General features: G+C 47.7%; 2 protein-coding genes across 6 annotated transcripts in view; one reads left to right on the forward strand and one right to left on the reverse strand.

The window, feature by feature from the left end:
- The first annotated feature begins 3,222 nt into the window (after nucleotides 1-3,222).
- ATP4B (ATPase H+/K+ transporting beta subunit) lies at nucleotides 3,223-11,370 on the forward strand. Its single transcript, XM_003799979.2, has 7 exons — nucleotides 3,223-3,341; nucleotides 5,870-5,998; nucleotides 7,257-7,370; nucleotides 7,768-7,967; nucleotides 8,834-8,890; nucleotides 10,314-10,415; nucleotides 11,209-11,370. The coding sequence occupies exons 1-7, from the start codon at nucleotides 3,230-3,232 to the stop codon at nucleotides 11,368-11,370; spliced, it is 876 nt and encodes a 291-aa protein (XP_003800027.1). The 5' UTR covers nucleotides 3,223-3,229.
- Nucleotides 11,371-20,478: 9,108 nt separating this feature from the next.
- Nucleotides 20,479-26,716, reverse strand: part of TFDP1 (transcription factor Dp-1) — a 42,654-nt gene continuing 36,416 nt past the window's right edge. For 4 of the 5 annotated variants that reach the window (XM_023519203.1, XM_023519204.1, XM_023519205.1 and 1 more), the window contains 4 exons: nucleotides 26,361-26,512; nucleotides 25,867-26,033; nucleotides 24,472-24,550; nucleotides 21,435-21,797 (listed from right to left, as the gene is read on the reverse strand). In XM_023519203.1, the coding sequence (XP_023374971.1) occupies nucleotides 21,650-21,797; nucleotides 24,472-24,550; nucleotides 25,867-26,033; nucleotides 26,361-26,512 (546 nt within the window). In that variant the 3' untranslated portion in view covers nucleotides 21,435-21,649. Of the gene's footprint in view, nucleotides 21,798-24,471; nucleotides 24,551-25,866; nucleotides 26,034-26,360; nucleotides 26,513-26,716 lie in introns of all 5 variants that reach the window. The other variant, XM_003799980.3, reaches the window with a different exon arrangement.

Consider the following 26,716-nt stretch of genomic DNA (forward strand, 5'->3'; position numbering starts at 1 on the left):
CGGGCCTGGGCTGGGGATTCGAACCCGCCACCTTAGGTGTATGTGGCTGGCACCTTAGCTGCTTGAGCCACAGGCGCCGAGCCTGTTTATTGGGTTTTCTACAGACAGGATCACACTGTCACCCAGGCCAGAGTGCAGCAGTGTGATCACAGCTCACTGAGGCTCTGTACTCCCTGGTGCAGGTGACCCTTCTGCCTCAGCCTCCCAAGTTGCTGGAACTATAGGCACACACTACTATGCCCTGCTAATATTTGTGTTTTAGAGACGGGGTCTCTCCACATTTCCCAGGCTGGTGTCAAACCTCTGGCCTGAAATAATTTTCCCACTCCAGCCTCCCAAAGTTCTGGGATAATAGGTATGAGCCACAGTGCCTGGCCTGGTCTTGTTTTAATTCATTTAAAAATCATTCTGCATTTAGAGAGATTCACATGTACCCTTATAGGATGAACTATAGGCATGATCCCACCAATCACCCTCCCTCCACCCATCCTCCGCCCTCCCCTCCCCTCCCTCTCCCCTTTCCCCATATTCTTGGGCTAAAATTAGGTTATAGTTTTCCTATGAAAGCTATAAATTAGTTTCATAGTAGGGCTGAGTACATTGGATACTTTTTCTCCCATTCTTGAGATACTTTGTTAAGAAGAATATTTTCCAGCTCCATCCATGTAAACATGAAGGAGGTAAAGTCTCCATCTTTCTTTATGGCTGCTTAGTATTCCATGGTGTATAGAAGGCTATGTTAACCAGTTGGATGAAAGTATTTCAAATTGTATATAGAAAAAGCACTCTATACCCCATAACAGTATTAATGTAAACAGCTATGATTTAATTTAAAAAAAAAGAAAAAACATTATTCTGGTTCTATGTGTGAGATCGAGTGATAATCGATTGAAACCTCTTCATTTTCATTTTCAGATTATTTAATCCTTTTGTCTTTTTTTTTTTTTTTGAGACAGAGTCTCACTATGTCGCCCTCAGTAGAGTGCCATGGTGTCACAGATCATGGCAACCTCAAACTCTTAGGCTTCAGCCATTCTCTTGCCTTAGCCTCCCAAGTAGCTGGGACTACAGGTGCCCACCACAATGCCTGGCTATTCTTTTGTTGCAGTTTCATTGCTGTTTAGCTGGCCCAGGCTGGGTTCAAACCTGCCAGCCTCAGTGAACGTGGCCAGCACCGTAACCACTGTGCTATGGGCACTAAGCCTAATCCTTTTGTCCTATCTGCTTTCTGTGACTCCACTCCAGTAGCAGAGGCAGCTTTGCTTTGTCACCACCACGTGGATGTAGGAGTCTCCCTGGGTGGGAGGGGGGACATTCTGGCTGCTACGTGGTCTGCACCAACTGCATCATGGGGGTGGCCTTGCCCATGTGTGGTGGTCCAATCCTGACAGTCCACTAGGTTGTGTCTGATACCACCTAGGTGGGGGAGAGTGACCCCTACTGCCAGCTGGGGAGGAGGTCCAGCCCCTCCATTGTCTGGAGCCAATGTTTACGGAATGCCTGTCTCTGCAGCCAGTGGCTCTACAGGCTCTACAGGGAACCACCCTCTACAAGGCTTCCAGCCCCTCTTCCCCACAGTGCTTGTGCAGAGAAAGGTCACTCTGATAATGCTTGTGTAGCTCAGCACACAGGCACCTGCTTCTGAGAATTAAAGGTTAAGTCAGGAAGACCGAATTCAAAGACATTTGGAAAAAAAAAAAAACTCATATTCTGCTCACTCAGTGGTATCTCTACAGGTCACAGATACTACACACAGAAATCTTCAGACTCCCTGGCACTTGGGGGCCCCAGACTCACAGGCTGTGACAAGTAGACCTCAGTCCACTGCCACACTCCACATCTGTACTGTTCTAACATTCCAAAATCATAAATTGGTGCGTTAGAAAAACTACACAGAATCAGTCCATCACAAAAAGGCAGGAGTCCTAACTAGAGTGGTGCAGTTTCGTGTGAATTGTAAGTAACTTGTTTACAGACAAACTTCATCCTAAAAAAAAGAAGGCAGAATCACAGCTACAAGGTTTTCTTTATTCTTCTTCCCAGAGAAACTAATTTGGTTCTGTGGTCCCAGACAGAAAGCCTCCTGGTGACAACATACAAAATTCTAGGTGAAATCTAGCTTACAACACTCATATTTCATTTGACTTAGATACTTCTCAAAAGGCCACTGAGCACATCACATGGCCCTGCAGCAGTGGATGCTCCAGCCATATGTGACTGTGACGTCAGCCACATGGGTCTTGTTTCCAGTAAGAAGGTCTCCAGAGCCAGTGGCTGCACACTGAGATCACCTGGGGCACGCTTAGCCAGCCATTCGTAAGGGGGACTCAGTCCTGGGGGAGTAGATACTGGTGTTTTCACGTACCCTCCCCCAACACTGCCATGCCACAGGGTGGATGCTCCCACTGCTCCTCCCCCCCTCAGTCCCACTGGGTCAGAACCGGCCTACCAGCCAGTGCCTGAGGTGCTTGCGTGCACTGAATCATGAGAAGGGCCTTTAGGTTTTAGGACTGTGAATTCTTTAGATACAAAAAAGTCCTAAAGGGGGCCAAATAATGGCTCCAGGAGGACATAGTCCTCATGGGTGACATGGTAATGGCAGGTAGTGGTTGCCTGCAGGGACCCCAAGCCCAGCCTGACTCTCACACTGGCCACTGTCACACCATGGCTCTGCTCAGCCGTCAGTCAGTGTAGCCTTGCTGGTTGTCCTCCCAGGAAGGCCCTAGTATAGCTTGAGCCCCACCTGTCTGTGGCACTACAGAATCAAGGTCACAGCTTAAGGTCATGAGCTGACTGTGTCGAGGGGCCTGGTCCAGGCCTGTTCCCTCTCTGACCTCTGATCTGCAAGCTTTTCTCACTTCCTGGAAGACAGAGGACAGGCAAGGCCTGCTGCCCCTAGAGAAAGCACTTGCCTTAGTCGTTATCAGAACAAAGTCTGCCAAGGGCATCCCAGGAGCAGTGAGAGCCAAGGGCATCCCAGGAGCAGTGAGAGCCAAGGGCATCCCAGGAGCAGTGAGAGCTCAGTGATAGCAGGAAACTGGCAGGAAACAGGTCTATGGGACCTGCCTCTCCCTGCCTTTGGAGAGGTGATAGCAAGGGCTAACATGATAACACAGGGGGAGGGGGCTTTCCCCAGCCACCACCAGATGCCTTTGACCTCTAATGAAGGAAACTATAAAGCCCAGAGAAGGCTCCTGCCTCAGTCTGGGTGCCCACAGCACAAGGCAGGATGGCAGCTCTTCAGGAAAAGAAGACCTGTGGCCAGCGGATGGAGGAGTTTCAGCGCTATTGCTGGAACCCGGACACCGGGCAGATGCTGGGCCGGACCCTGTCCCGCTGGGGTGAGTGCTGGTGGCTAAGCAGCTGCTCTGAGGACTCTGCTTCTAAGCTTGTCTGGCGGGGGCAGGAGGACCTCACAGGACCCAGGCCCTGCCCACATCCCAGTGGACAGTGGGCAGACTTCAGGCTAAGCTGCCCTTACGTGGAGGAAAAGTGAGGGTCCCCGAGCTTCTCTCAGACCCACACCCTGGTTCTGGGACACCTGCCAGGTGGAAACATCCACAGATTGGCCCCAAATTCTCAGCTGTATGTTTGAGGACAGCATTTTTAAAGCCGTGTTCCTAAAACTAATAATTTTCTTAAAGAATTTTAAAGGCGCATCCATGGTTCTTTGGTAAACAACTGGGGGACATGGATTTACTGATGAAGTTGGCAAGTCTCCTGCTGCCTCACAGCAGAGCCCCTTTCCGAGGCTGTCACAGGGTCCCTCACAGCTCCCCAGAGGCAAAGGCACCAGGGAGGAGGAAGGTGAAGGGGTATCCAGGCTCACATGGGCTGCGCCAGCCTGCTCAGGAAATACCCTGCCAGGCGAGTCTTGCAGAGCACAGAGCCTGTGAGTGCCATGCTGATCCTCAGAGGCTGTGGCCCTGCCAAGCATGGCCTCCTAGGGAGGTGACGAGGACACCATAGCCCCTGCCCTGTCCACCGTCCTAAAGCTATGACCACACACCCCAAGGCACTGGCACAGTCTGACTGGAGAAAATGCACACCAGGAAGGTGAAGCTGGGCCAGACTATGGAGGGATAAGCCAGCTGTGAGTGGAGGGAGGTGGGGTGCCATCCCTGTCCCCTTGGAAGTTCGCCTAGGCTGCACCACTAGTACAAGTACACAAGACTGTCTGGGATGGCCTCACTGCCAATTCCTGGATATGGCTGTGTTTGGGGTGAGAGAGTCACGAGGAATAAGGAAAACACAGCTCAAGAGAAAGAACAATAGCAGGGGAGGGGACGGTAGCCCTTCCTGCGGTGGAGGCCTGATGTGACTAGCACTTCTTACAGGATGTTCTGCATCATGCTGATGAGAAGAGTGGAAGGGACATGATTCCAAGTACACTTGAAAAACGCTGCTTGTTGCAGCCCCTTCTAGAAACTTAAACATGAAGGCCCTGGCAGGTCCCATATAGTATAGACAGCAGTCACTCATGGCAGCACCCACCAGCATTCTGGGACCCTAGGACTCTGCAGAACACACTTTGGGAGACACAGCTCCGATCATTCCTTCCCTGGCCCTGGGTGGCTCTGCCTAGAGCTCACTCCCCTGCTCCTCCTGCCCCTCCTTCAGAACAAGAGCCCAGAGGTCCTACTGGAAGGCCAGGTATCAGGTCCCTAGCAGCCAGGGCCTTGGGAGAACAGAATGGGCCCCCTCATCCTGGCTCCCTTCCCACTGAGCTGCCGCCTACCCCTAAGCAAACAGGTGTGGACGGGGCACCCCAACCTTGGCCTCAGTTTCCTCCTCTGTGAAGGGGAATGAGCACACTGTGAAGGGCTGCAGAACTCGGGGCATAGCCCTTGATGCGGCAGGTGGAGGGCCGCACACTGATGGCAACTCACCCTCCCCTGGCCACAGCCTAATGACCCTGCAGTGAGCCCAGCACTGTCATGAACACACAGGCAGAGACCCCTGTCCTTGTGAGCCTGGGTCCCTGGGGCAGGTGGTGGCCCAAGAGGAATACTGGGGGGAGGGTGTCCAGGAAAATTGAGCCTGGAGAGTGACAGGGAGGCAGCTAGCACAGGTGTGTCTGGGCAGGACACGGTGCCACGCTATGCTGGTGACCTCTCCCTAAGGCTGGCCAGCTTCCAGCCTGGGCTTCACTGAGGAGGCCTGATTGGAGGAAGTGGTGTCTAAGGACCCAGGTTCTCATTAAGGCTCTGCCTGTTGCCTCACAGCCACCCTGTTTCTCATCCTGCCTGTGAATTACATTCAGTCCTCACATCACACAGGGAAGGAGGCATAAGGTCAGCCTCTTTCTGGCATCTGCTTTGTCCCTTAGAGGCGTCTGCTAACTTACAAACATGAAGCTCAAATTGGGCAGCTGCTTGTGTCCTCTGCCTGCAGCTCCCATGGTCCTGACTCCAAGGAGAGACCATGGAGCCTAGAGTGGGAGGCAGAGCCCAGCAGCTACTACTTCTCTCCATCAGCTGCCCCCTCACCACTCCCCTTCTCTCAGGACTCAGAGCAAGAGCTCAGCTGCCGGCTTGTCCTTGAGTGCAGAAACTTCAGACACTTTGGGGACAGAGTGTTCTCAGGGGTCCACCACGCATTGGTGGTCAACCACACTCCTCTGCCTCAGTTTCCCTTCCTGTCATGGGGTGAGCAGTGAGCCCCCCAGAGGGTGCTCAGCCCCTAGGTGGAGCCCCAGAATTCTGCTCCACGCCCAGATGGGCTTATCCAGACAGGGCAATTGGCTGGTAGCTACGGTGGGGGTGGGGGACCTCTGCTCCCCACGGGTTTCCCGCTGGGGGACAGCACGTACGTGGGGACTGTGGTGCATGCTGTGCCCAACTCTGACACACTATGTGGTCCCCTGCAGTGTGGATCAGCCTGTACTACGTGGCCTTCTACGTGGTGATGACCGGGCTCTTTGCCCTGTGCATCTTTGTGCTCATGTCCACCATCGACCCCTACACACCGGACTACCAAGACCAGCTTAAGTCGCCAGGTAAAGTGCCAGGAGGGCAGAGGCACGGTGGGACAGGAGCCCTCAGGGAGAAGACCCTGGCACAGGCGCCACCCCGATGCCTGTAGAATGGGGAGCTCAGCTTCTTTCTGCAAGAACAATGCCTTAATAATGTCAACCTTGGCTCGGCGCCTATAGCTCAACTGGCTAAGGCGCCAGCCACGTACACCTAAGGTGGCGGGTTCAAATCCCCAGCCTGGACCCGCCAAACAACAATGACGGCTGCAACCAAAAAATAGCCAGGCGTTGTGGCGGGCACCTGTGGTCCCAGCTACTTGGGAGGCGGAGGCAAGAGACTCGCTTGAGCCCAGGAGTTGGAGGTTGCTGTGAGCTGTAATGCCACGGCACTCTGCCCAGGGGGACAGCTTGAGGCTCTGTCTCAAAAAAAAATAAATAAATAAATAAATAATGTCAACCTTGGCTTTGGTTTTAGTTTTAGAGACTGGAAGTCTTCGTGTTCACTTGCTCCTACCTGAGCAAACAGGGCACTTTTGGAAGGATGCACCAAGCCCAACAGTCAGAGTAAAGCAGAGCATCCAGGACCATGCACCCCCAAGCCTGGGGTGGGTCCTGCTGCGGGCCTGGGGCATCACCAACAGCAGGTGCAGAGCTTCCTTCTCTTAGGCACTCTGTGAGGCTTGTTCTAATTTCCTAACAGTGTGAAATAACAGAGCCCGAGCTCATGTTATGGGGATAGGGCTGGCTGAGGGGAGCTGCCCCTGCAAGGGGCAAGGTGTTGTAGGGAGCATAGGCACAGGCTCACAGGCACTCTGCCCTGGGCATGTGTAGAGGGCTTATGGCCTGGCCAAGCTGCTGGTTCTCATTTAACCCTTTGTTCACACGTTCTGATTTTCCGTTTTGCAACTGAGGTGTTGTTGGATTGCTTTTGGGCTTAAAGCAAGTGATTTTTAATGTGTGTTCATTTTTCACTTAGAAATGCAGTTTTAGGCTCTGGCTGGGTGGTCACCCTTCACAGCAGGAGAGCTGTGAGGTGTGCAGTGGATAGCGGCCTGGAGCCCATGGACTGCGCCTGAGACACCCCACACTGAGTCTAAGCAACTCCCAGATGGGACCTGGGCTTTCTCCCCCAGGCCTAGCTGCTGTGAAAACCTGGACCCTATCTCTCGCACGCAGGATGGGCTGGATGTTGTGTGTGTGACTCGACTTCCAAGCAAATGGTTTGGATAAGAGTAAAGATATTTGGGGAAAACACATAAAAAGTGTGACATTCTCTCTCTAGGGGTAACCTTGAGGCCAGATGTTTATGGGGAGAAAGGTCTGGAGATTTCCTACAACGTCTCTGATAACAGGACATGGGCAGACCTCACACACACTCTCCACACCTTCCTGGCAGGTAAGGTTTAAATGGCTCCACCATTATGATTTTGGCTTTCTAAGAAAAGCACACTCAGGCTTGGTGCCCATAGCACAGTGGTTACGGTGCCAGCCACATATACTGAGGGTGGCGGGTTTGAACCTGACCTGGGCCAGCTAAACAACTGCAACAAAATATGGCCAGGTGTTGTGGCAGGCACCTGTAGTCCCAGCTACTTAGGAGGCTGAGGCAAGAGAATCGCTTAAACCCTAGAGTTTGAGATTGCTGTGAACACTCTACCAAGGGTGAAATAGTGAGACTCTGCCTCAAAAAAAAAGAAAGAAAAGAAAAGCACACTCAGGGGCCAGAGGCCTTCCCCACTCTCTGGTGGCCTGGCCCACACTGGGGTGAGCTGGCAGGTGTATCTGCCTGGCAGGTTACTCTCCAGCAGCCCAGGAGGACAGTATCAACTGCACGTTTCAGCACTACTTCTTCCAGGAGGGCTTCGCGGCCCCCAACCACACCAAGTTCTCCTGCAAGTTCACAGCAGACATGCTGCAGAACTGCTCGGGCCTAGTGGACCCTCACTTCGGCTTTGAAGAAGGAAAGCCGTGCTTTATTATTAAAATGAACAGGGTGAGTATGGGGGTCTCCTGTGGAGATGCATCCTGACATCTCCCTTATACAACTACCTGCAGTGAGGGATGGTGGTGTCCTGTCCAGGCCCTGCTCAAGTGGATGGCTGGGCCCACAGCCAACCACTCTACCTGGCTAAGCACATACCTGCCACATTTGGATCTTAACACAAATTCAGGGCCATGTGCCCAGGCATGTGGCACTATGTGAACTGTGGACACAGGTGAGGGAGGCTAGGCCAACCCTGCAGGATGCCTGTGAAGCCAGGGCTAGAAGGGGTTTTGGGGACCATGTAAAACAGATGTTTCTGACCTGGGCCCAGGCTGAGGCTGGGGATGCCTGGGCTCGGCAGTGTCCAAAGTGGCCCAGCATGCTGCAGGCAGCAGGTAGCAGGGGCAGGGAGTCCATGGGGACATGACCTGGTCCGGCTATACTGGGTGCCAGGCAGGAACTGGCCAGTCAGGGGCTCTGGGTCCCCACCCCAAGGACCCACCAGTGCAGCAGTGCTGTCCTCTTTCTACTGTGATAAGCTGTACACGTGCAGTGAGCATCCCAGTCCCCCACAGTCAGCCTGGGGCTCAGCACAGCCCTGCTGAAGGCCTCTGACAAGGGTGCAGTGTGATGGCAGCTCCCTCTCAGCACAGTGAGGCCTGCCAGGGACCAGGGCATGGTGTGGGTGTGGACACCGGGCTAGGAGAGATTGGCTGAAGACTTCAGGCCAGGGCAACCTTCACAGCTCAGCACCCACCCTCCCCGCTCAAATGGGAGCCCCCCTCTAGACACAGGCCTGCCTGGACCCTGGTGCAAAAACCCAGGCAGGAAAACCCAGGTGGGAAGGGCATACAAACCAAGGCCTTTCCCTACAGATTGTCAAGTTCCTTCCCAGCAATGGCTCGGCCCCCAGAGTGGACTGCGCCTTCCTGGTGAGTACCAGCTGGCCGGGGTGGAACCGTGCCCCAGCTCTGCCTGAGAACATCAACTCTCCACTTATTAGCCAGACATGTAAATGCATGAACCATGGTCTAAAAAAATTTTACTGGTTAAAACCCAATACTACATTGCTTTGTTCTTTTTATTTTTGTTTTTTTATTTGCTTCTTTGCAAAAGTATTTCAGATCACCAATAGGTGCAATTATTTTTGTTTAGTACATAGTCTGCTAGGAGTTGGCATTAATCATAGGCTTATTAAAGGTTTTTTTCAAAAGTACATTTATTTATTTATTTATTTGAGACAGAGTCTCAAGTTGTCACCCTGGGTAGAGTGCTGTGGCATCACAGCTCACAGCAACCTCCAACTCCTGGGCTTAAGTGATTCTCCTCCCTCTACCTCCCAAGTTGCTGGGACTACAGGCGCCCACCACAACACCTGGCTATTTTTTGGTAGCAGCCATCACTGTTGTTTGGCGGGCCCTGGGCTGGATTCAAACCCACCAGCTCAGGTGTATGTGGCTGGCGCCTTAGCTGCTTAAGCCACAGGCGCCAAACCTCAAAAGTACTTTTAAAAAAAATTCTTTAGTGACAAAGTCTCTGTCACCCTGGCTGGAGCATGATGGTGTCATTACAGCTCACTGCAGCCTCCAACTCCTGGGCTCCAGTGATCCTCCTGTGTCAGCCTCCCAAATGGCTGGGACCACAGGTGCCCACCAGGCCCGGCCAGTGATATTTTTTAAGTACAGGATTTAAAAAACTAAATTTGTTTTCACTAAATATTTTGTGAGGTTTGCCCAAATTATGCCCAAATCCAAGGTTTTCTAACATGGCTCATTAGCGGACATTGACAGTGCATGTCCACACATAGGGTCCCCTGTAAACATGACTTCCCCCAAAGCCTTTCTTCTCCCCAAGGGTGTTTGTGTTGCATCTCCTTTTTCTACTTATTTCAGCTGCATATGTAGCTGACTTGAGATTTTAACAGACACCAAAGTTCCTTCATCTGTTTTTTGATAAACATAAGCTACCCTTTGGGTGATTTCTTTGATTCTGACAAGGAAAAGACATAAATCTTGTGAAAACAACATTTCCACTTATCCCAGAATTCCACAGACCTTTCACCCAGTTCTGGCAAAAACTCAATTTACCTGTTCCCACCTCCAAGTGCAGATGGACCAGCTTCACCACCCACATCATCCTACCTACCAAGACTTCAAAAAGTTAAAGTGCAGCGTGAATCTGAGAAGCCAGCTGGTGCTTTACACAGTGACAACCGCACCCCAGTGGGGGCTCAGTGCTGTCAGGATTATATCTAGTTTATGCAATAGGGCGTTTATGTGGCCACCTGTGTGGTGCACGAGGCACAGGCCGCGCGGGCACATGCCAGCTCCCACCCCACTCTCACTTCCCCCACAGGACACACACTTGCAGGACGCCCGGCCATTGCAGGTGGAGTACTTCCCACACAACGGCACCTTCAGCCTGCACTACTTCCCCTACTACGGCAGAAAGGCGCAGGTGGGTGCAGCTCCTCTTCCCAACTATTGCTGGCAAGGGTCTCCCATTCAGTAAAAGGAAGGCACTGAACATTTTAACCTATAAAAAAAGGCCTGACACAGCCAGTCCTGACCAGCTAATGATCTCAGTGTTAACCAAACCCAGGTTCTTGTAATTACCTAAAAACACATCTCTCTCTCTTTTTTTTTTTTTTTTTGAGACAGACCCTCAAGCTGTCCCCCTGGGTAGAGTGCCGTGGCATCTCAGCTCACAGCAACCTCCAACTCCTGGGCTCAAGCGGGTCTCCTGCCTCAGCCTCCCAAGTAGCTGGGACCACAGGCGCCCGCCACAACGCCCGATTTTTGGGTTGCAGCCGTCATTGTTGTTTGGTGGGCTCGGGCTGGATTTGAACCCGCCACCTTGGGTGTATGTGGCTGGCGCCTTAGCCACTTGAGCCACAGGCCCCGAGCCAAAACACATCTCTCTTATACAACCTATGAATCTCTAATTCCTTTACTCTCTGAAGGCCTCTCAAAGCCTTTTAAACAACTGCATACCCACCTCGAAACTTTTCCTTCACACCACATGCTTTTCCGTTTTATTCTCATTTTCATCTTCACCTTGAGGCTTGAGGTTAAATTAATACTCCTGTCATTTGTCCACACTGGACTGATCCCCCTAGGTCTGACCAAGAGGCCCTGTTTTCTGAGTTCTGGGCCTTGGTCGGAGACAGAAAACACAGCCCACTTTCGCTCACCTGCTCTGTGAAGCCTCTTTCCTTTGAAATTTTTCTCTTTCTGCATTCCCACCACAGCCCCACTACACCAACCCTCTGGTCGCTGTGAAACTTCTCAACATCCCCCGAAACAAGGAGGTCGCCATCGTCTGCAAGATCATCGCAGAGCATGTGACCTTCGACAACCCCCATGATCCATATGAAGGGAAAGTGGAGTTCAAACTGAAGATTCAGAAGTGAGACTGCAGGCCCAGACACCTCCAGCCAGTTCTTGCTGAGTCATCTCGAAGATGTCCTGAATCAAGAAGACTGCTCAGACTGCGACTCCGGGAAGCCCCCGGTGCTGCGAGCTCACCACCAACGCCAGCTCCTCCTCGTCAAACCCTCACTGTGTCAGACAGAATTTGTAGCTATGACAAAATGCTGTGGGGACCCTGAGGCAGGAACTACCCGATTAACAAGACCACAGAACGATTCCTCTTCTCCTACACAGACAGCACTTTCTTACTGCTGTCCACGGCAGTGACAGGCACAGTGCTGACAGTGCACATGATGAATTCTTGCTTCTGAATATGTAGCTCCAAAGTTGTAAAAATAAAACATACTGAAGTTACCCTTATTCTATATAAAATCAGGTCTTTACTGACATGGGAGAAAGATCCAAACCCAAACACTTGCTTCTTTAAAAACCTCCTTTTATAGCTTCAATTGCAAGTCAGGTGAATTGCAGAAACGTCCATCTGAGGACACTTGGTTCCTGGGGAGGGGGAGGGCGGCAGGGAGGATGTCACAGACGCTGATTTTCCTTACACCAAGGACAAATCTCTCCTCCAAATACAGAACGTCAAGTTTGCAACGCTAACCCCTCTCAGAAACACTGAAATGAGAACATTGTCCCACGTGAGCAAACAACCTGCGCTCTGCGATGGTCAGTGGCTTCCCACTGCACCTCATTCAGCATGAGGCCTGAGCCCCCGGCCGCAGGGTCCAAGTCACTGCCAGCCAAGCCCACACAAGTGGCTGGCACAAGGGACTCTGCCAACTCACGACACACAATTCACAATACATTCAACAAAAAACAGTTTCTGAGGAAAGAATAAAAACCTCTGAGTTCCTTGTAAGGTTCACTAAATCAGTTTATTTACTGGGCAGCTGTGACAGGAGACATGGCATCAAAAGGTTCCTGCTGCTTCCTCAGCCTGCATGTCCTTTTGGAGGTTTGATTGTGTCATACAGCTGCCCATGTGCTTTATCAGTAAGTCTTTTTAAAGTGCCTGCACACCAACTTGCACACATCGGAGCTGGAGGCGTCATAAACAAGTCTGTTTAAGGTGCCTACACACCCATATAACATCCTCAAACACACGGCACCTGCAGACGGCAGGGATGAGCACAGAGCAGGTGCTGGTGCTGCTGGAGCCCTGGGGACCATGAAGCGGGTGCGGGCACAGGAGGGGCAACCTCAGAGTGTGCCCAGTGGCTCCTGCACAAGAGGCCAAGTAGCACCTGCCCTGAGATCCAGAGCAGGAGGGGGCTACAGGAAGAGAAGGGAGTTTGATGCTAAGAGCCAAAGACTCTTAAAACTCCATTTTTATTTCACTTTTGAAAAGCCATCAGAGAATTTTCTTTTCAATAAGCCAGGAAAGGGAATGGCAGGGCGGTGTCTGTGCTCAGGGCAGGCTGGTGCAGGAAGCAGGGCAGAGGGAGGGTCCCACTCTAAGAGCAGACTCTAGAGGAAAACAGGGTGCCAGCAATAGAAAAAGAAGAGGGAATGGGAAGGAGGGAGGGCAGGAGGATGTGTATCTCAGCTGAGATGTGCCCTGAGGGGTGCCCTAAGGTCAGAGGTCAGGCTACCCCAGCAGTGACAGCAAATCCATGCAGACAGTGGGAAGTCCCAAGAGGCCTCAAACTCAGCATCCCTACCAAGACCCACACCAGCCGCCCCCCCACTCCCTCTAAAAGCAGAGGGGCAGGTGGCTTGCTGTGGGGGGGTGTCCTGTGGAGCACCACCCATGCTCACCTTCCTCAACCCTCAAGACATTCGAGTAACTCAAGATTGGGGAGAAGGGCTCTTTTCTAAAACTACTGTCTTTCCTTGATGCAATGGCTGATTTATTTAGCCAACTTAAATAAAACACTTAGCTCTCTCTCCCACTATCTCTTTCCCCAGTATTTTTTTATTGTGGTAAAATATACCTAACATAAAATTTACCCTCATAACATTTTAAGTGCACAGTTCAGATGATTTCATGATTAAAAACATGGACGCATTGAGGGAGCCATCAACAGAGGAAAATTCAGACACCACTCACGTCCACTTCCAGCTCACATTCATCTTCCCAAACTGAAACTCTGCCCCCACTAGACACCATGTCCCAAGGCCCTGACAGCCACTCAACTATCTACAACTCTGACTCCACCAGGCACCTCGTATAAGTGGAATCACACAAAGCTTGTCGTCCTGTGCCTGGCTCATTTCCCTGAGTACAAAGTCTTCAAGCTCATCCCTGCAGCCAGCCAATACCAGAGCCTTCTTCCTCTTCCAGGGGCAGTATCCTACCTCAGGTGGACACCACATCTGACCTATCCAGTCATCCCCAGATGGACATCTGGGTTGCTTCCACTTTTGAGCAGCTGTGATCAGTGCTGCTATGAACACAGTGTATGAACATGACTTCAAGAACCAGCTTTGGAGCTTTTGGATATATATGTAGGACTGGACTTGCAGCATCATATAGTAATTCTATCTTTAATTTTTTTTTTGAGACAGAGTCTCACTATGTCGACTTCAGTAGAGGGCCCTGGCATCACAGCAACCTCAAACTCTCGGGCTTAAGTGATTCTCTTGCCTCACTCTCCCATGTAGCTGGGACTACAGATGCCCACCACAATGCCTGGCTAGTTTTGTTGTTGTCATTGTTGTTTAGCAGGCCTGGGCTGGGTTTGAACCTGCCAGCCCCGGTGTATGTGGTCAGCACCCTAACCACTGAGCTATGGGTGCCAAATCTAACTTTTTGAGAAGCAGCCATTTGGTCTTCTGTAGTGGCTGCACTATTTCACATTCCTCCCAACAATGCACTAGTGTCCCAATTTCTCACATCCACCCTCTTGTTTTATTTTCAGTTTTATGGTTCTGATTTATGCTTCCTTAATAATTAGTCATTTGAGCACATTTCCACATTCTTAGCAGCCATTTGTAGATATTTGGGAAAACGTCTATTCAAGTCATTGCCCATTTTGAAATCAGTTGTTGTTGAATTTTAAGAGTTCTCTATATCCTGAATATTAATCCCCTACGAGATCTAGAGGTTATGAATTTTTCTGCCATTCCATGGGCTAAATTTTTGCTTTGTTGATAGTGTCTTTTGATGCACAAACATTTTTAATCATAATGAAATCCACACTACTTTTTCTTTTGCTACCTATACCTTTGGTATCATACCCCCAAAAATCACTATCAAAAACCATGAAGCATTTGCTCTGTTTTTGTGTAAGAGTTTCATTGTTCTAGGTCTTACTTTTGTGACATAGATTTTTAGCTAGTTTTGTAACTGGCATTAGAGAAGAACTTACCTTCATTCTCTCTTGCATGTAGATGTGGAAAAGACAGGTCCCCACTTAACAGTCTGGGCACCTTGCCGAGAGCCACCCAACCACCTGCCAGGGCTCCTCTAGCCTCGCTGCTCAGCTCCATAGCCTGTCCATCTGTCCTCACACTGGCACCACACCGTTCGATCCCTGTGGATGTGAGCCTGCAGCTGTGATCTTCAAGTGCTTTGCCTGCTTGGGGTCATTTGAAATGCCGTATGAATTGGTGATTAGGTTTCCTATTTCTACAAGATGCGTCCTTGGAGTTTTTGAGAAGGGTTGTATCCAATCTATAGACTATTTGAGGCTAGTACTGATGCCATAACAATGCTGCCTTCCCATCTATCACCAGAGTGCTTCCATTTTTATCCCATTTCTTTCAGCAATGTTTCCAGTTCTCATCGTGCTCATCTCTTAGCTGTTTGGCTAATTCCTAAGCATTTTATCCTTTTGACCCTATTTCCAGATTTTCATTTAGTGTGTAGAAATGCAACATAATTCTGTTTGCTTTATGTCCTGAAAACTTTTTTTATTCTAATAGTTTTTTAGTGATTCCTTTAGATTTCCTGTGTAAGATCACGTTGTTTACAAATGGAGATAGTTTTACTTCTTCCTTTCAAATGCGGACGCCTTTTGTTTTTCTTGCCTGATGTCCTCAGCTAGAACTTCCAGTGCTATGTTGAACAGCAGTGGCAAGAGTGGGCGTGTTGCCTTGCTCCTAAAGTAAGAAGCTTCCAGATTTTCACCATTGAACATGATGTTCACTTTTCAGTTTTATATATGCATTTAATTGTTGTAAAAGTTTCCTTCTATTCCCAGTTTGTTGAGTTTTTTCATAAAGGGATATTAAATTTTGTAAAATGTTTTTTTTCTACATCAATTGAGAGGATCATGTGACTTTTTTCCTTCTGTTCATATGGTATATCGATTCCTGTATGTTGAACCATCTCTGCATTCCAGAACTAAATCCCATTTGGTTATAATGTCTAATTCTTTAAACATGATAAATTCCATTTGCTAGTATTTTGTTGAGAATTTTCACCTGTCTGTAAGGCCTATTGGTCTGAGTTTTTTTTTTTTTTTTTTTTTGTGACAGAGCCTCAAGCTGTCCCCCTGGGTAGAGTGCCATGGCATCACAGCTCACAGCAACCTCCAACTCCTGGGCTCAAGTTGAGTCTCCTTTCTCAGCCTCCCAAGTAGCTGGGACCACAGGCGCCTGCCACAAAACCCAGCTATTTTTTTTGGTTGCAGCCATCATTGTTGTTTGGCAGGCCCGGGCTGGATTTGAACCCGCCACCTTAGGTGTATGTGGCTCGCACCTTAGCCACTTGAGCTACAGGCGCCAGCCTGGTCTGAGTTTTTATTTGTATCATCTTTGCCTTTCTCATCAAGGTAACGTAGCTTCACAGAGTGAGTTAGAATGTGTTCTCTCTCCAATCTTTTGGAAGTTTGAGGACTGGCTTTGGTTACTCTTTAAATGTCTGATAGAATTTAAGAGTGAAGCCATTAGATCCAGAGTGGTTTTTTGTTAGGAAACTCTTTAGACTGACTGAATGTCCTTCACTAAGGTTGTTTTTAGGAATTTGTCCATTTCATTTAGGTTTGTAAATTTTTAAATGTATTTTCACATTATCCTCTCATTATCTTTATTTCTATAGAGCTTAAGTACATCCCCCTTTTCATTTTTGATTTTACTAAGTCTTGTTTTCTTAGTACCTCCAACTAGAAGTTCATCAGTCTCATTGATCTTTCTACAGCAGCCACCTTTTGGTTTCATAGATTTTTTTTCCCCCAGATTTTCTATTCTGTTTCACTTACATCTACTCAAATCTTTTTTTTTTTTTTTGAGACAGAGTCTTTGTCACCCTCGGTAGAGTGCTGTGGCGTCACAGCTCACAGCAACTTCCAACTCTTAGGCTTAAGCAATTCTCTTGCTTCAGTCTTCCAAGTAGCTGGGACTACAGGCCCCTGCTACAATGCCTGGCTATTTTTTGGTTGCAGTTGTCATTGTTGTTTAGCAGGCTTGGGCCTAGCTGGAACCCGGTAGCTTCGGTGTATGTGGCCAGCACCCTACTCACTGAGCTATAGGTGCTGAGCCACCTGCTCTAATCTTTATTATTTCCTTCCTTCTGTTAGCTGTGGTTGAGTTTGGTCTTTTTGTAGTTCATGAACATAAAGTCAGGTTGTGGGTTTGAGATTTGTTTTAAACATCAGTGCTTGTAGTTGCCTTTGCTACATCTTCTGTGTTTTTGTTTTCATCTGCCTCTAAGTATTTTGTAATTTTCCTTGAGATTTCTTTTTTGACTCATCAAAAAGGATATTAATTTCCAGTTTTGTGAAATTTCCAGTTTTACTTGTTGACTTCTAGCTCCATCTCCTTGTGGTCAGAAGACTGTTTGTAAGGTATCTGCTTTTCAAATCCATTGAGACCTAATCTGTGTGCTGGAAAACATCTCGTAGAGCTTGGAGAGACTGTGTATGCTGCTGTTGGGTAGATCTGTGCACATAAGTCTGTGAGATCTGGGTGGTTCATCATATAGGCTACTTCCTAACTAATATGCATTATTGAGAATACAGTATTGAAATCTCCAACTATAATTAAAAAATGAGTTCTCACTTCAATTATATTAGTTTTTGCTTTGTGTATCTTGGTGGTCTGTCATTAGATGTATACATACTTATAATTATTCTTGCTATGTTGAACCTTTTATTAATATGCAATGTTCTCCTTTGTCTCTTATAATTTTTTACTTAAAGTCTATTTCATCTAATAGTAGCGTCTATTTCATTTGACATTACCTCTGCTCTCTTTTAGTGATTAAAGAACAGAAAAAGATATTCCACTTTCAATCTGTTTGTCTTTGGACCTAAAGCGAGTACCTCATACACAACATGTAAGTTGATCATGTGTTTTTATCCACTTTCCTGCCTGTCTTCTGGAAAATTTAATCTATTTACATTTAAAGTAATTGCTCATAAAGAAAGACTCCCAGGACTTGGTTATTTTCTATATGCCCTTTAGCTTTTTGGCTCCTTTTGCCCCTCACTTCTTACATCAATCTTCTTTTGTTTTTGGTTGGTTTTTTGTAGTTCAACTTCATTTCTCATTTCCTTTTGTATATATCCTATAGTGATTTTCTTTGTGGCGTCCAGGGGGTTACATTTAACATCCTCAAGTGATAGCACTCTAATTTGAACTCACACCAGTCTAACCTCCAGCAGCAGCACAATTCCCCTTTACAACTGTCATCACCCCTTGAGGTTGTTGATATCACAGAATTACCCATTAATATATCTATATTTTCACATACAAATAATTCCTATAAGTGAATTAGTCTCTTCAATTATACAGAAAACAAACTGTGGAGTTACAAACCAAAATTATAATAATACTACACTTTAGGCTAATAATTGAGGTTTTAAAAAAAGCATTAATTTCTTAATCAAAAGTGGAGTTGCAAGCTATTCTTAAAATACTAGCTCTTATAATTGGTCCTGAACTCACCTTTCCTGACTTCTTGGTTTTTTCACGGGACTTTGAGCTACTGTCCAGTGTCCTTTCTTTTCACTCTGTAGGACCCTCTCGAGTGTTTCTTTTTTTTTTTTTGAGACAGAGCCTCAAGCTGTCCCCCTGGGCAGAGTGCCGTGGCATTACAGCTCACAGCAACCTCCAACTCCTGGGCTCAAGCGAGTCTCCTGCCTCCGCCTCCCAAGTAGCTGGGACCACAGGCGCCCGCCACAACGCCCGGCTATTTTTTGGTTGCAGCCATCATTGTTGTTTGGCGGGTCCGGGCTGGGGATTCGAACCCGCCACCTTAGGTGTACGTGGCTGGCGCCTTAGCCGGTTGAGCTATAGGCGCCGAGCCTCTCTCGAGCGTTTCTTACCGGGCAGGCCTATTGAGAATGAACTCTCTCAGCTTTTACTTATCTGAGACTGTCTCAATTCCTCACTCACTTCTGAAGGACAGTGTTGTTGGATACAGAATTCTGGGTGAGCAGATTTCTTTTTCCTTTAGCACTTTGAATGTATTGGCCACTGCTTTATGGCCTGCACTTTTCGGATTAAAAGTCTCCAGTGATTTTATTAGGGTCACTTGCATGTGACGAGTTGCTCCTCTTTTGCTACTTCCAACGTTCTCCATCTTTGGAAAGTTTAATCACCTGTCTCTGTGTGGGTCTCTGAGTTCATCTTATGTGTATCATGGATCAATTAATCTTTCATCAAACTTAGTGCAGTTTTAACCACTTATAGTTTCTTTAAGTATTCTTTGCCCTTTCTTTCTGAGACTCCCACAGGGCGTATATTGGGCAGCTCGATGGCATCTCGCAGGTCCCTTTGATTCTGTTTGCTTTTCTTCAATGTTTTTCTTTTTGTTCCTCAGACTCAATCATTTCCATTGTCTTTCTTCAAATCAGCTAATTCTGCCTTTGAATCACTCTAGCATATTTTTCATTTCAGTTACTGTTCTTTTCAGCTCCCGATTTTTTTAGATTTCTTTTTTAGGTTTTCTCTTGATATTCCCGTTGTGATCATGTATGATTTTCTTGACTCTCTCCACATCAATCTTAACTTCTTTGAGCTCCTTTAAGACAGTTTTTTAAAAGTATTTGTTTAGTATATCTTCTATCAGGTCTTTTTTTTTTTTTTTTTTTTACTTCCTCCTACAGTGTTCTCTTACCTACACCCCCCCCCCCACCATGTAGCTGGGATCACAAAGTCTGGCTGTCTTTTTATTGTTGTTGTAGAGATGGGGTCTTACTCTTGCTCACTTTGCCTCAGGCAGGTCTTCAGCTGGTCTCGAACTGGGCTGAGCTCAGGCAATCCACCCACCTCGGCCTCCCACAGTGCTGGGACAACAGGCGTGAGCCACTATGCCCAGCCCATCAGGTCTTTTTCAGACAATTTCTGTTGATTTATTTTCCTTTTTAAATGGGCCATGCTCTTTGTTTCTTTGTATGCCTTTCTGTATGTGACTTTCTTTGAAAATGGGGCATTTGAATCTCCTAATGTGGTGACTCTGAAAAGTAGGTCTCCTGTTCCCCAGGACTTGCTGGGGTTTGTTGCTTTCCTTTACTTGTTTTTAAAAGTGGTGTCTGCCTCTGTGCCAAGGATCAGCCTAAGGTGTAAACTTAACATCTTCTTAGGTCTATTCTGAGCCTTTCCCTGGGTATGCAGTGTCACTCTCTAACATTCCACACAGAGACAGTTGTCTGAATGTCCGAGTCTTCAATGTTTGACTCCCAAAAGGGGAAAGAGAAAAATGAAGGGGGGCAGTGAAGGGACATGGAGCTGAAAATTGACCAAAATTAACTGCAATGTGCTGACCACACCCTTCCCCAGAAACAGTTAAGCCTTCAGCAGATACCTGAGTTACAAAACATTTACAACAGACTCTGCCATGGAAAGATGTCCAGGTGGGGACGTGGATTCCTGGGGCATCCTTCTATGCCATCTCCCAGAACCCTTTCATACTCCTGCTTCTGAAAGACAAACCTGTAAAATCTATCTCAGTTTTGGGGACTATGGAAAAAGCCAAGAACTCCCAGGAAGAAGGAAGCTCCTGTGTCCCCCATGGCCTCCTCTTTTGGCTGCCCTCTGTTGTCAGGGCAATCTCTGGGACCTCTGAGCACACCAGACGGAAGGAACTGCCCCAGGAGCCCACTCTGGGTCAAACAACCTGCTTTTCCACTCTACCATAAAGCGAGACTAACAAAATACAAACTTCTAGACAATAATCCTGAATTAGAGAAACACAGAGCTTGTTTAAAATGCCCATGCGCGTTTTATTAATAAAAACTAACAGTGCCAAGTTAAACAAGTCAAACAATTAAAGTCTCTTTATATTCCATAAAATATTACAGAAAAGTTTATTTGTTTCAATAAAAAGACTATTGTTTGAGAACAGGCAGCTAACAGCAACTGTGCAGTTAATGGTTTTTGTGAATAAATTTTAAAAGAGACTACTGCCTGTCCTTAAATTCCTTTTTCTTTTTATAAAAAAAGAACTATTAAAAATGATTCACAAATTTTGAGTTAAAAAACTGTTAAAACATTCTCTATATTTAATTTCAACTTTATAATAGATTACAGGAAGATGCTTATGAAACAAATACAACATTTGTTTCAGTACATGTCTTTAAATGATAGACTCATAAGCATGTAAACAACTATATAATAAAAAGTTTCCAAACGCTGCCTGTAAGAAATCAGGCAAATTTTACCATAAGCAATAAACCATCCCAAGCCTTCCAGACAGTTCCCATAGCTGCACCAGCGTGGCAGTAAGCTCTCACCAAACAAACAAAAACAAAAAAGTATTTTGCAATTAGTTGCTGCAATATAAACCGAGGGGGGAAAGTGTATAAATTTGATGGAATCACAACAGTCAATATAATTTAAGGAAAAATAAGGTCATCGCATTTATGGCGCTTATTATTTAAAAAATAGAGCTTTGCTATTTGCTCAGTTCTTTGGACACGGCATGATTTAACAATGAAAACTCGTCACAGAGTCTTGCTGTCCGCCTGCGGGCGCCAAACACACTGCAAATAAACAGCATTCGGGGTTCACTGTCCACAACAGGAGAGCGTTTTATTTTCATTGATGTGGATGAAGTACAATTTCCTCAGCAAACTCAGCAAGAATTATTAAGAGGCAAAAATGAACTCTGAATTAAAAAAAAAAAAAAAAGGAAATGAACATACAAAACCCTAAAAAGTAAATAAAGGCTCTGTGCCAGCACACTGGTATCCAAACACACACCCACGGCACGTCCTTAGCTTCTATGGAAACAATCTTTGCTTATTGGAGGTGTGCATCTAAACCAATAGCTTACCAATGTTTTCTCAGAAATAGCCAAAAAGAAACAGAAAACCCCACATTCAAAAAAAGTTTCTCTTCCCTAAATGACTTTTCCTGAAAGCAGGGGCGTCAGGCCTCCTCCTCATTCTCATTGAAGTCATCGTCCTCGTCCTCGTCCTCCCCGACACAGGACACAGGGGTCTCCACCCGTGAGCCGCTATACTGAGACCCGTTGGAGCTTGTGGCCAGCATCCCGTCTGCACCGTTAGTCAGGTCACTGCAAGGACAGGGCCCAATGAAATGTCAGTGGCACTGCAGCTGTTCTCTTCACCTTGCCAGGGGCCTGGGTCACAGATAGGCTGGTGTGACTCCAGGGGTGTGGGTGTCTTCAGTCACATTGACAGAAGCAAAAATCTTATATGCCAGCAGAGCAGCACACAGCACTCTGCCCCCAGCACTGTCTTTCTGTGGACGGCTTCTCCTATCCCACCTTCTTGAATCCATCACTGAAATGGGGGCAGTAGCAGAGCCACCATGGTGAATCCACCCCTCACTCACCTTCACAGACAAAACGCCAAAGGCACACACTGGGAAGCCAGTGACCCTTCTCTCCAGGATTTTCACTTACAACCAGGAACATGTCAGGAAAAAGCACGAGTCAGGGCAGGGCATCCACTCTGGCCATGGGGATGGAGAGCGCCGATTGGCGGTACCACAAAAGCCACTACGGGCCAGAGCAGATAGCATACTCTAACACTAAAAACTAATGCCACATGCATACTTAATAAGCACCTTTCACTGGCATTTATTAGCCCTGCAAATGAATAAAACTAGCTAATGTTGTGCTTTTTGATGAATTCCACACCTGGGAAATAGAGCTTAGCCACACAAGTGAGAATTGATGAGAAACTCAGCCACAAAGATGCTTGTTCTAGTTTTTCTTCCTTTTTTTTTTTTTTTTTTGGAGACAGGGTCTCACTTTGTCACCCTCGGTAGAGTGCTGTGGTGTATCTCACAGCAACCTCAAACTCCTGGGCTCAAGTGATCCTCCTGCCTTAGCCTCCCAAGTAGCTGGGACTATAGGCTCCCAACACAATGCCCAGCTAGTTTTAGAGACAAGGTCTCACTCGTGCTCAGGCTGGTCTCAAACTCCTGAGCTCAAGGGACTCTCCTACCTCAGCCTCCTGAGTAGGTGGGATCACAGGCATGAGCTACTGTGCCTGGCTACATACAAGTTTTTTAATAAGTGGGCACCACCTGAATGTCCTTCCACAATGAGCTTTTGTAAATGACTGTATTGAAGCACTATGAAAACTAGTTTTCTCCAAATGGCACTGGCTTTGTTTCCAATGCTATAAAAGTCTTAAAAGTCTCATCAATAAAAAGGACTGTATGAAGATGAAAGTCTTAAAAACATCCAAATTCAACTTCACAGACTAACCAGTGTTAAACATTCTATAGACCAACCCCTACAAATTCACACATAGCTGGAAATTAAAAATTAAAAGACTGAAAGCTGCATCTGCCGAAAGCTCGCCGTCCTTGGCTGTGCCATTACCAATCAGTGAGTCAGCAATCACTGACCCCCCACCCCAACTCCTGCACCTTACAGGCGAAGGGGCCAAGGCCGCGGCATCTGCACCTGCCCAGCACCTTCCTGGACATGCAGCTAAAACACCTCCCTGCCCAACCAAAAGCCTCAGCACAGCCACAAACATGTCTGGCTTATTCAATCAACGCTAATATCTAAACCTATACGTTACTAACTTCTTAGCTTTTATAAAATTAAATTTACTGTTTTCTTAATATTTATTTATTTATTTATTTATTTTTTGAGACAGAGCCTCAAGCTATCCCCCTGGGTAGAGTGCCTGGCATCACACTCACGGCAACCTCCAACTCCTGGGCTCAAGCGAGTCTCCTGCCTCAGCTTCCCAAGTAGCTGGGACTACAGGCGCCCGCCACAACGCCCAGCTATTTTTTTTGGTTGCAGCCATCATTGTTGTTTGGCAGGCCCGGGCTGGGGATTCGAACCCACCACCTTAGGTGTATGTGGCTGGCGCCTTAGCTGCTTGAGCCACAGGTGCTGAACCAATATTTAAAACTGATATGAAATATTATTAATAAAATATAGAAGTTAATGAAACCATTCTTTTGCTAATATCTGCTGTAAAAGTTGTCTTACGTTTATCTTTAAAGACTGAAGATAGATACTTAGGGACTTCATTCTGCTCTGTGGGATTGCTGAGTCAAATATTAAATATACTTTCACTTAAATAAACTTACTTTGGTGGAGCCTGTAGCTCAAGCAGCTAAGGCGCCAGCCACATACACCAAAGCTGACAGGTACAAATCAGCCCAGGCCTGCCAAACAACGACAACTACAACAAAAAAATAGCCGGGTGTTGTGGCGGGCGCCTGTTGTCCCAGCTACTTGGGAGGCTGAAGCAAGAGAATCACTTAAGCCCAGGAGTTTGAGGTTGCTGTGAGCTGTGACACTACAGCACCTACCCAGGGCGATAGCTTAAGGCTCTGTCCCCCCCCACCCAAAATAATAAAACTCCTTCAATAACATAAAAAATACATAGAATATAAGATGCAAAAAAGCACATAACAAAATTACATATAAATTGTGATCTTTAAATTTAAACCATTTAAAAATATGTTTTTTTAAAAATAAGAGGGAAAAAATCTAGAAATACTTGTTGCCTGGGGTAGTGGTCTTTAGGTGGTTTTTGTCCCTACTCTGTGTGCTGCTTTTCAAAAAAAATAAAGCCATGTATCACTTTTAATTTTTAGGAGGAAGAAATCAGCCAAGGAAAGAAAACTCTTTTCACATGAAGACAAGCCCAGCAGAGCTCCCAGGGCTTGAAGAGATGCTATAATCTGACCAGGAGGGGACAGGGACCACACCCAAGGGGCTGCCGTCCCCACCCCTTCGCGGTCATCACCTGGCAGAGAGCCTTGTGCCGTTGGACGTGGAGCCTGCTGTCGTGATGAATACACCCCCAATGGATCCCTGAGCCATTTCTGAAAAGAGAAAGAAGTGAACAGGCAAAGAAACAAACTCAGGTACCAAAACCAAACCTAGGGGAACCCCAGACACCAGAAATCTGTGGGGTGCACTCTGCCCGACACCATAGTGGGGCCATCTGTTTGCAGCCACAGGGTCTAGTCTTTCTTTTTTTTTGAGACAGAGCCTCAAGCTGTCTCCCTGGGTAGAGGGCTGTGGCCTCACAGCTCACAGCAACCTCCAACTCCTGGGCTCAAGCGAGTCTCCTGCCTCAGCCTCCCAAGTAGCTAGGACCACAGGCGCCCGCCACAACGCCCAGCCATTTTTTGGTTGCAGCCATCATTGTTGTTTGGCGGGCCCGGGCTGGATTCGAACCCACCACCTTAGGTGTATGTGGCTGGCGCCTTAGCCACTTGAGCCACAGGCGCCGAGCCAGGGTCTAGTCTTTCTAAAAGAGCACATGACACCTTGAGATACATGTGTTTACTGTGAAGACAGAATGTGCTGCCACATCAGTGTCATGTGGCCACCCCACAGACTTTGGAAAGTGCACACTTTATGGGGGCTTTCTCCATGCCCCATCTGAGAGGCTTCCCCAGGAGCTGCAGAGGGTATGGACTTGTGGTCAGCTGCCCAGCCAGTGTGGCACAGGGCACATGACGTGGGCAGGCCAGATTTCACTTGTTTTGGGATGCTTCAGGAGAATCTGACCCTTTCAGGGACCAAAGACAAGCCAGCAACAGTGGTAGCACCTCCCATGATGTCTCAGCGCAAAGCCACTCTCCATGACTGTGGCCTGGACCCTCCTGGCTCATGGGAGGAATCACCAGAACCAGAATAAAAACTCACAAAACAAATGCTGTGCTGGTTCACAGCCACAGATCAGGTGGCTTTGAAATGTTTTTCTCAGTTACTTTGTTTCAGAGATTAGTCAACTAGCTTTGAAGAAAGAAACATTAACCCAATTATACTACTCAAAGAATTTCCATTTCTTCTATTTTGGACCTTATTTGGAAGATAAAACCCTGACTGTTCATAACAGGTTCATCACATAAACCACATCAATAAATCCCCAAAAGCCACTTGTGTACCGAAACTCTGTATCTAGCAGTTGGGCACCAGTTGGCCCCACCCAACCCCCACCCTGTGGTCTGTGCCCTGCATGTCCCTGTCCCCTGTGCAGGCCCTTCCATCCTTGCTCCTGGTCCTGCACACTCGGCCCCATCTCAGTAAAACTCTTGCTAGGAGCCAGGAAGACAGGGTGTCATCCAGGGTCAGGACAACCACCACGTTGGCTGTGCAGCTTCGCTGGGGTCACAGGGGCAGAACTAACCAGTCACATATGGTTCCAGAGCTTTTGGTACCAAACTTCTGGCCATTTTGAGGTCTTCAGCAGAGCAGCTGCCAGACTCCAGCCCGCAGGCCATGCCCATCCGCTTCAGCACCTCGATGTCGTCGTGGATCTCGAACGTGTTGTCAAAGTTAAACAGATACTCGAATCTGGAGGAGAAAGGCACCGTCAGAAAGACGGAGGACGGGTCTTCCAAATGGACATAGCACCTGGTGTGGGGCCAGACTCCCAGTGCCTGTTGCTGGGGCGGCACTCACTTCACGCTGCAAACCACTGTGCACATGCGTGTGGCAGGCAGACACAGCACTCACCAGCCCCAGATGATCTGCAAACATCGGCTACTGTGCAGCACTTTAAAACCCATCTTAATAAAAATCCTAACAGGCCTTAGTTCCCCTAAGAAGAGTAGAAGGATCAGGCTCCCATCCTGTCCCGATCCGCTCCGGTCCTGTCTGCTCCCGTCCTGTCCCACGTACTTGTCATTGGAGATGCTGCAATCGATGACAGTCTTCTTGCTGGTGTTAACGATGATGAAGGGCAGGTGGATGACCGAGTTGGGTGGGGGTGGCCGGCTGGCCTGCTGCTCCGCATGCCGGTTCCTCTGCACCAGGTTCTTGAAGGCAATTTGCTAGGAAGGAGGCAGCAGTGAGCACGCCTGGCCCTGAGGTGCCTACCACCTCCCTGGTGCCTGGCACCCACAGACAGCCTGGGCATGGTCTGACTCTGAGTCCCTGAGCGCCACAGGCACCAGTCTAGCATCAGGCATGCGACGTGGGCTTCATCTCCTGAGGAATATTTCAGACGCTCATTTTCTTTCCATTTTTTTTTTTTT

The sequence above is a fragment of the Otolemur garnettii genome, unplaced genomic scaffold (assembly GCF_000181295.1).
Source record: "Otolemur garnettii isolate 467f Iridium unplaced genomic scaffold, OtoGar3 scaffold00161, whole genome shotgun sequence".
Classification (NCBI taxonomy): Eukaryota; Metazoa; Chordata; class Mammalia; order Primates; family Galagidae; genus Otolemur; species Otolemur garnettii.

Excerpts from the sequence above, each read along its gene's own strand:
- ATP4B (XM_003799979.2), top strand. The coding sequence starts at position 3,230 with ATGGCAGCTCTTCAGGAAAAGAAGACCTGTGGCCAGCGGATGGAGGAG. Across the intron at positions 3,342-5,869 it reads CCGGACCCTGTCCCGCTGGG|TGTGGATCAGCCTGTACTAC; the intron begins GTGAGTGCTGGT and ends GGTCCCCTGCAG. Across the intron at positions 7,968-8,833 it reads TTATTATTAAAATGAACAGG|ATTGTCAAGTTCCTTCCCAG; the intron begins GTGAGTATGGGG and ends CTTTCCCTACAG.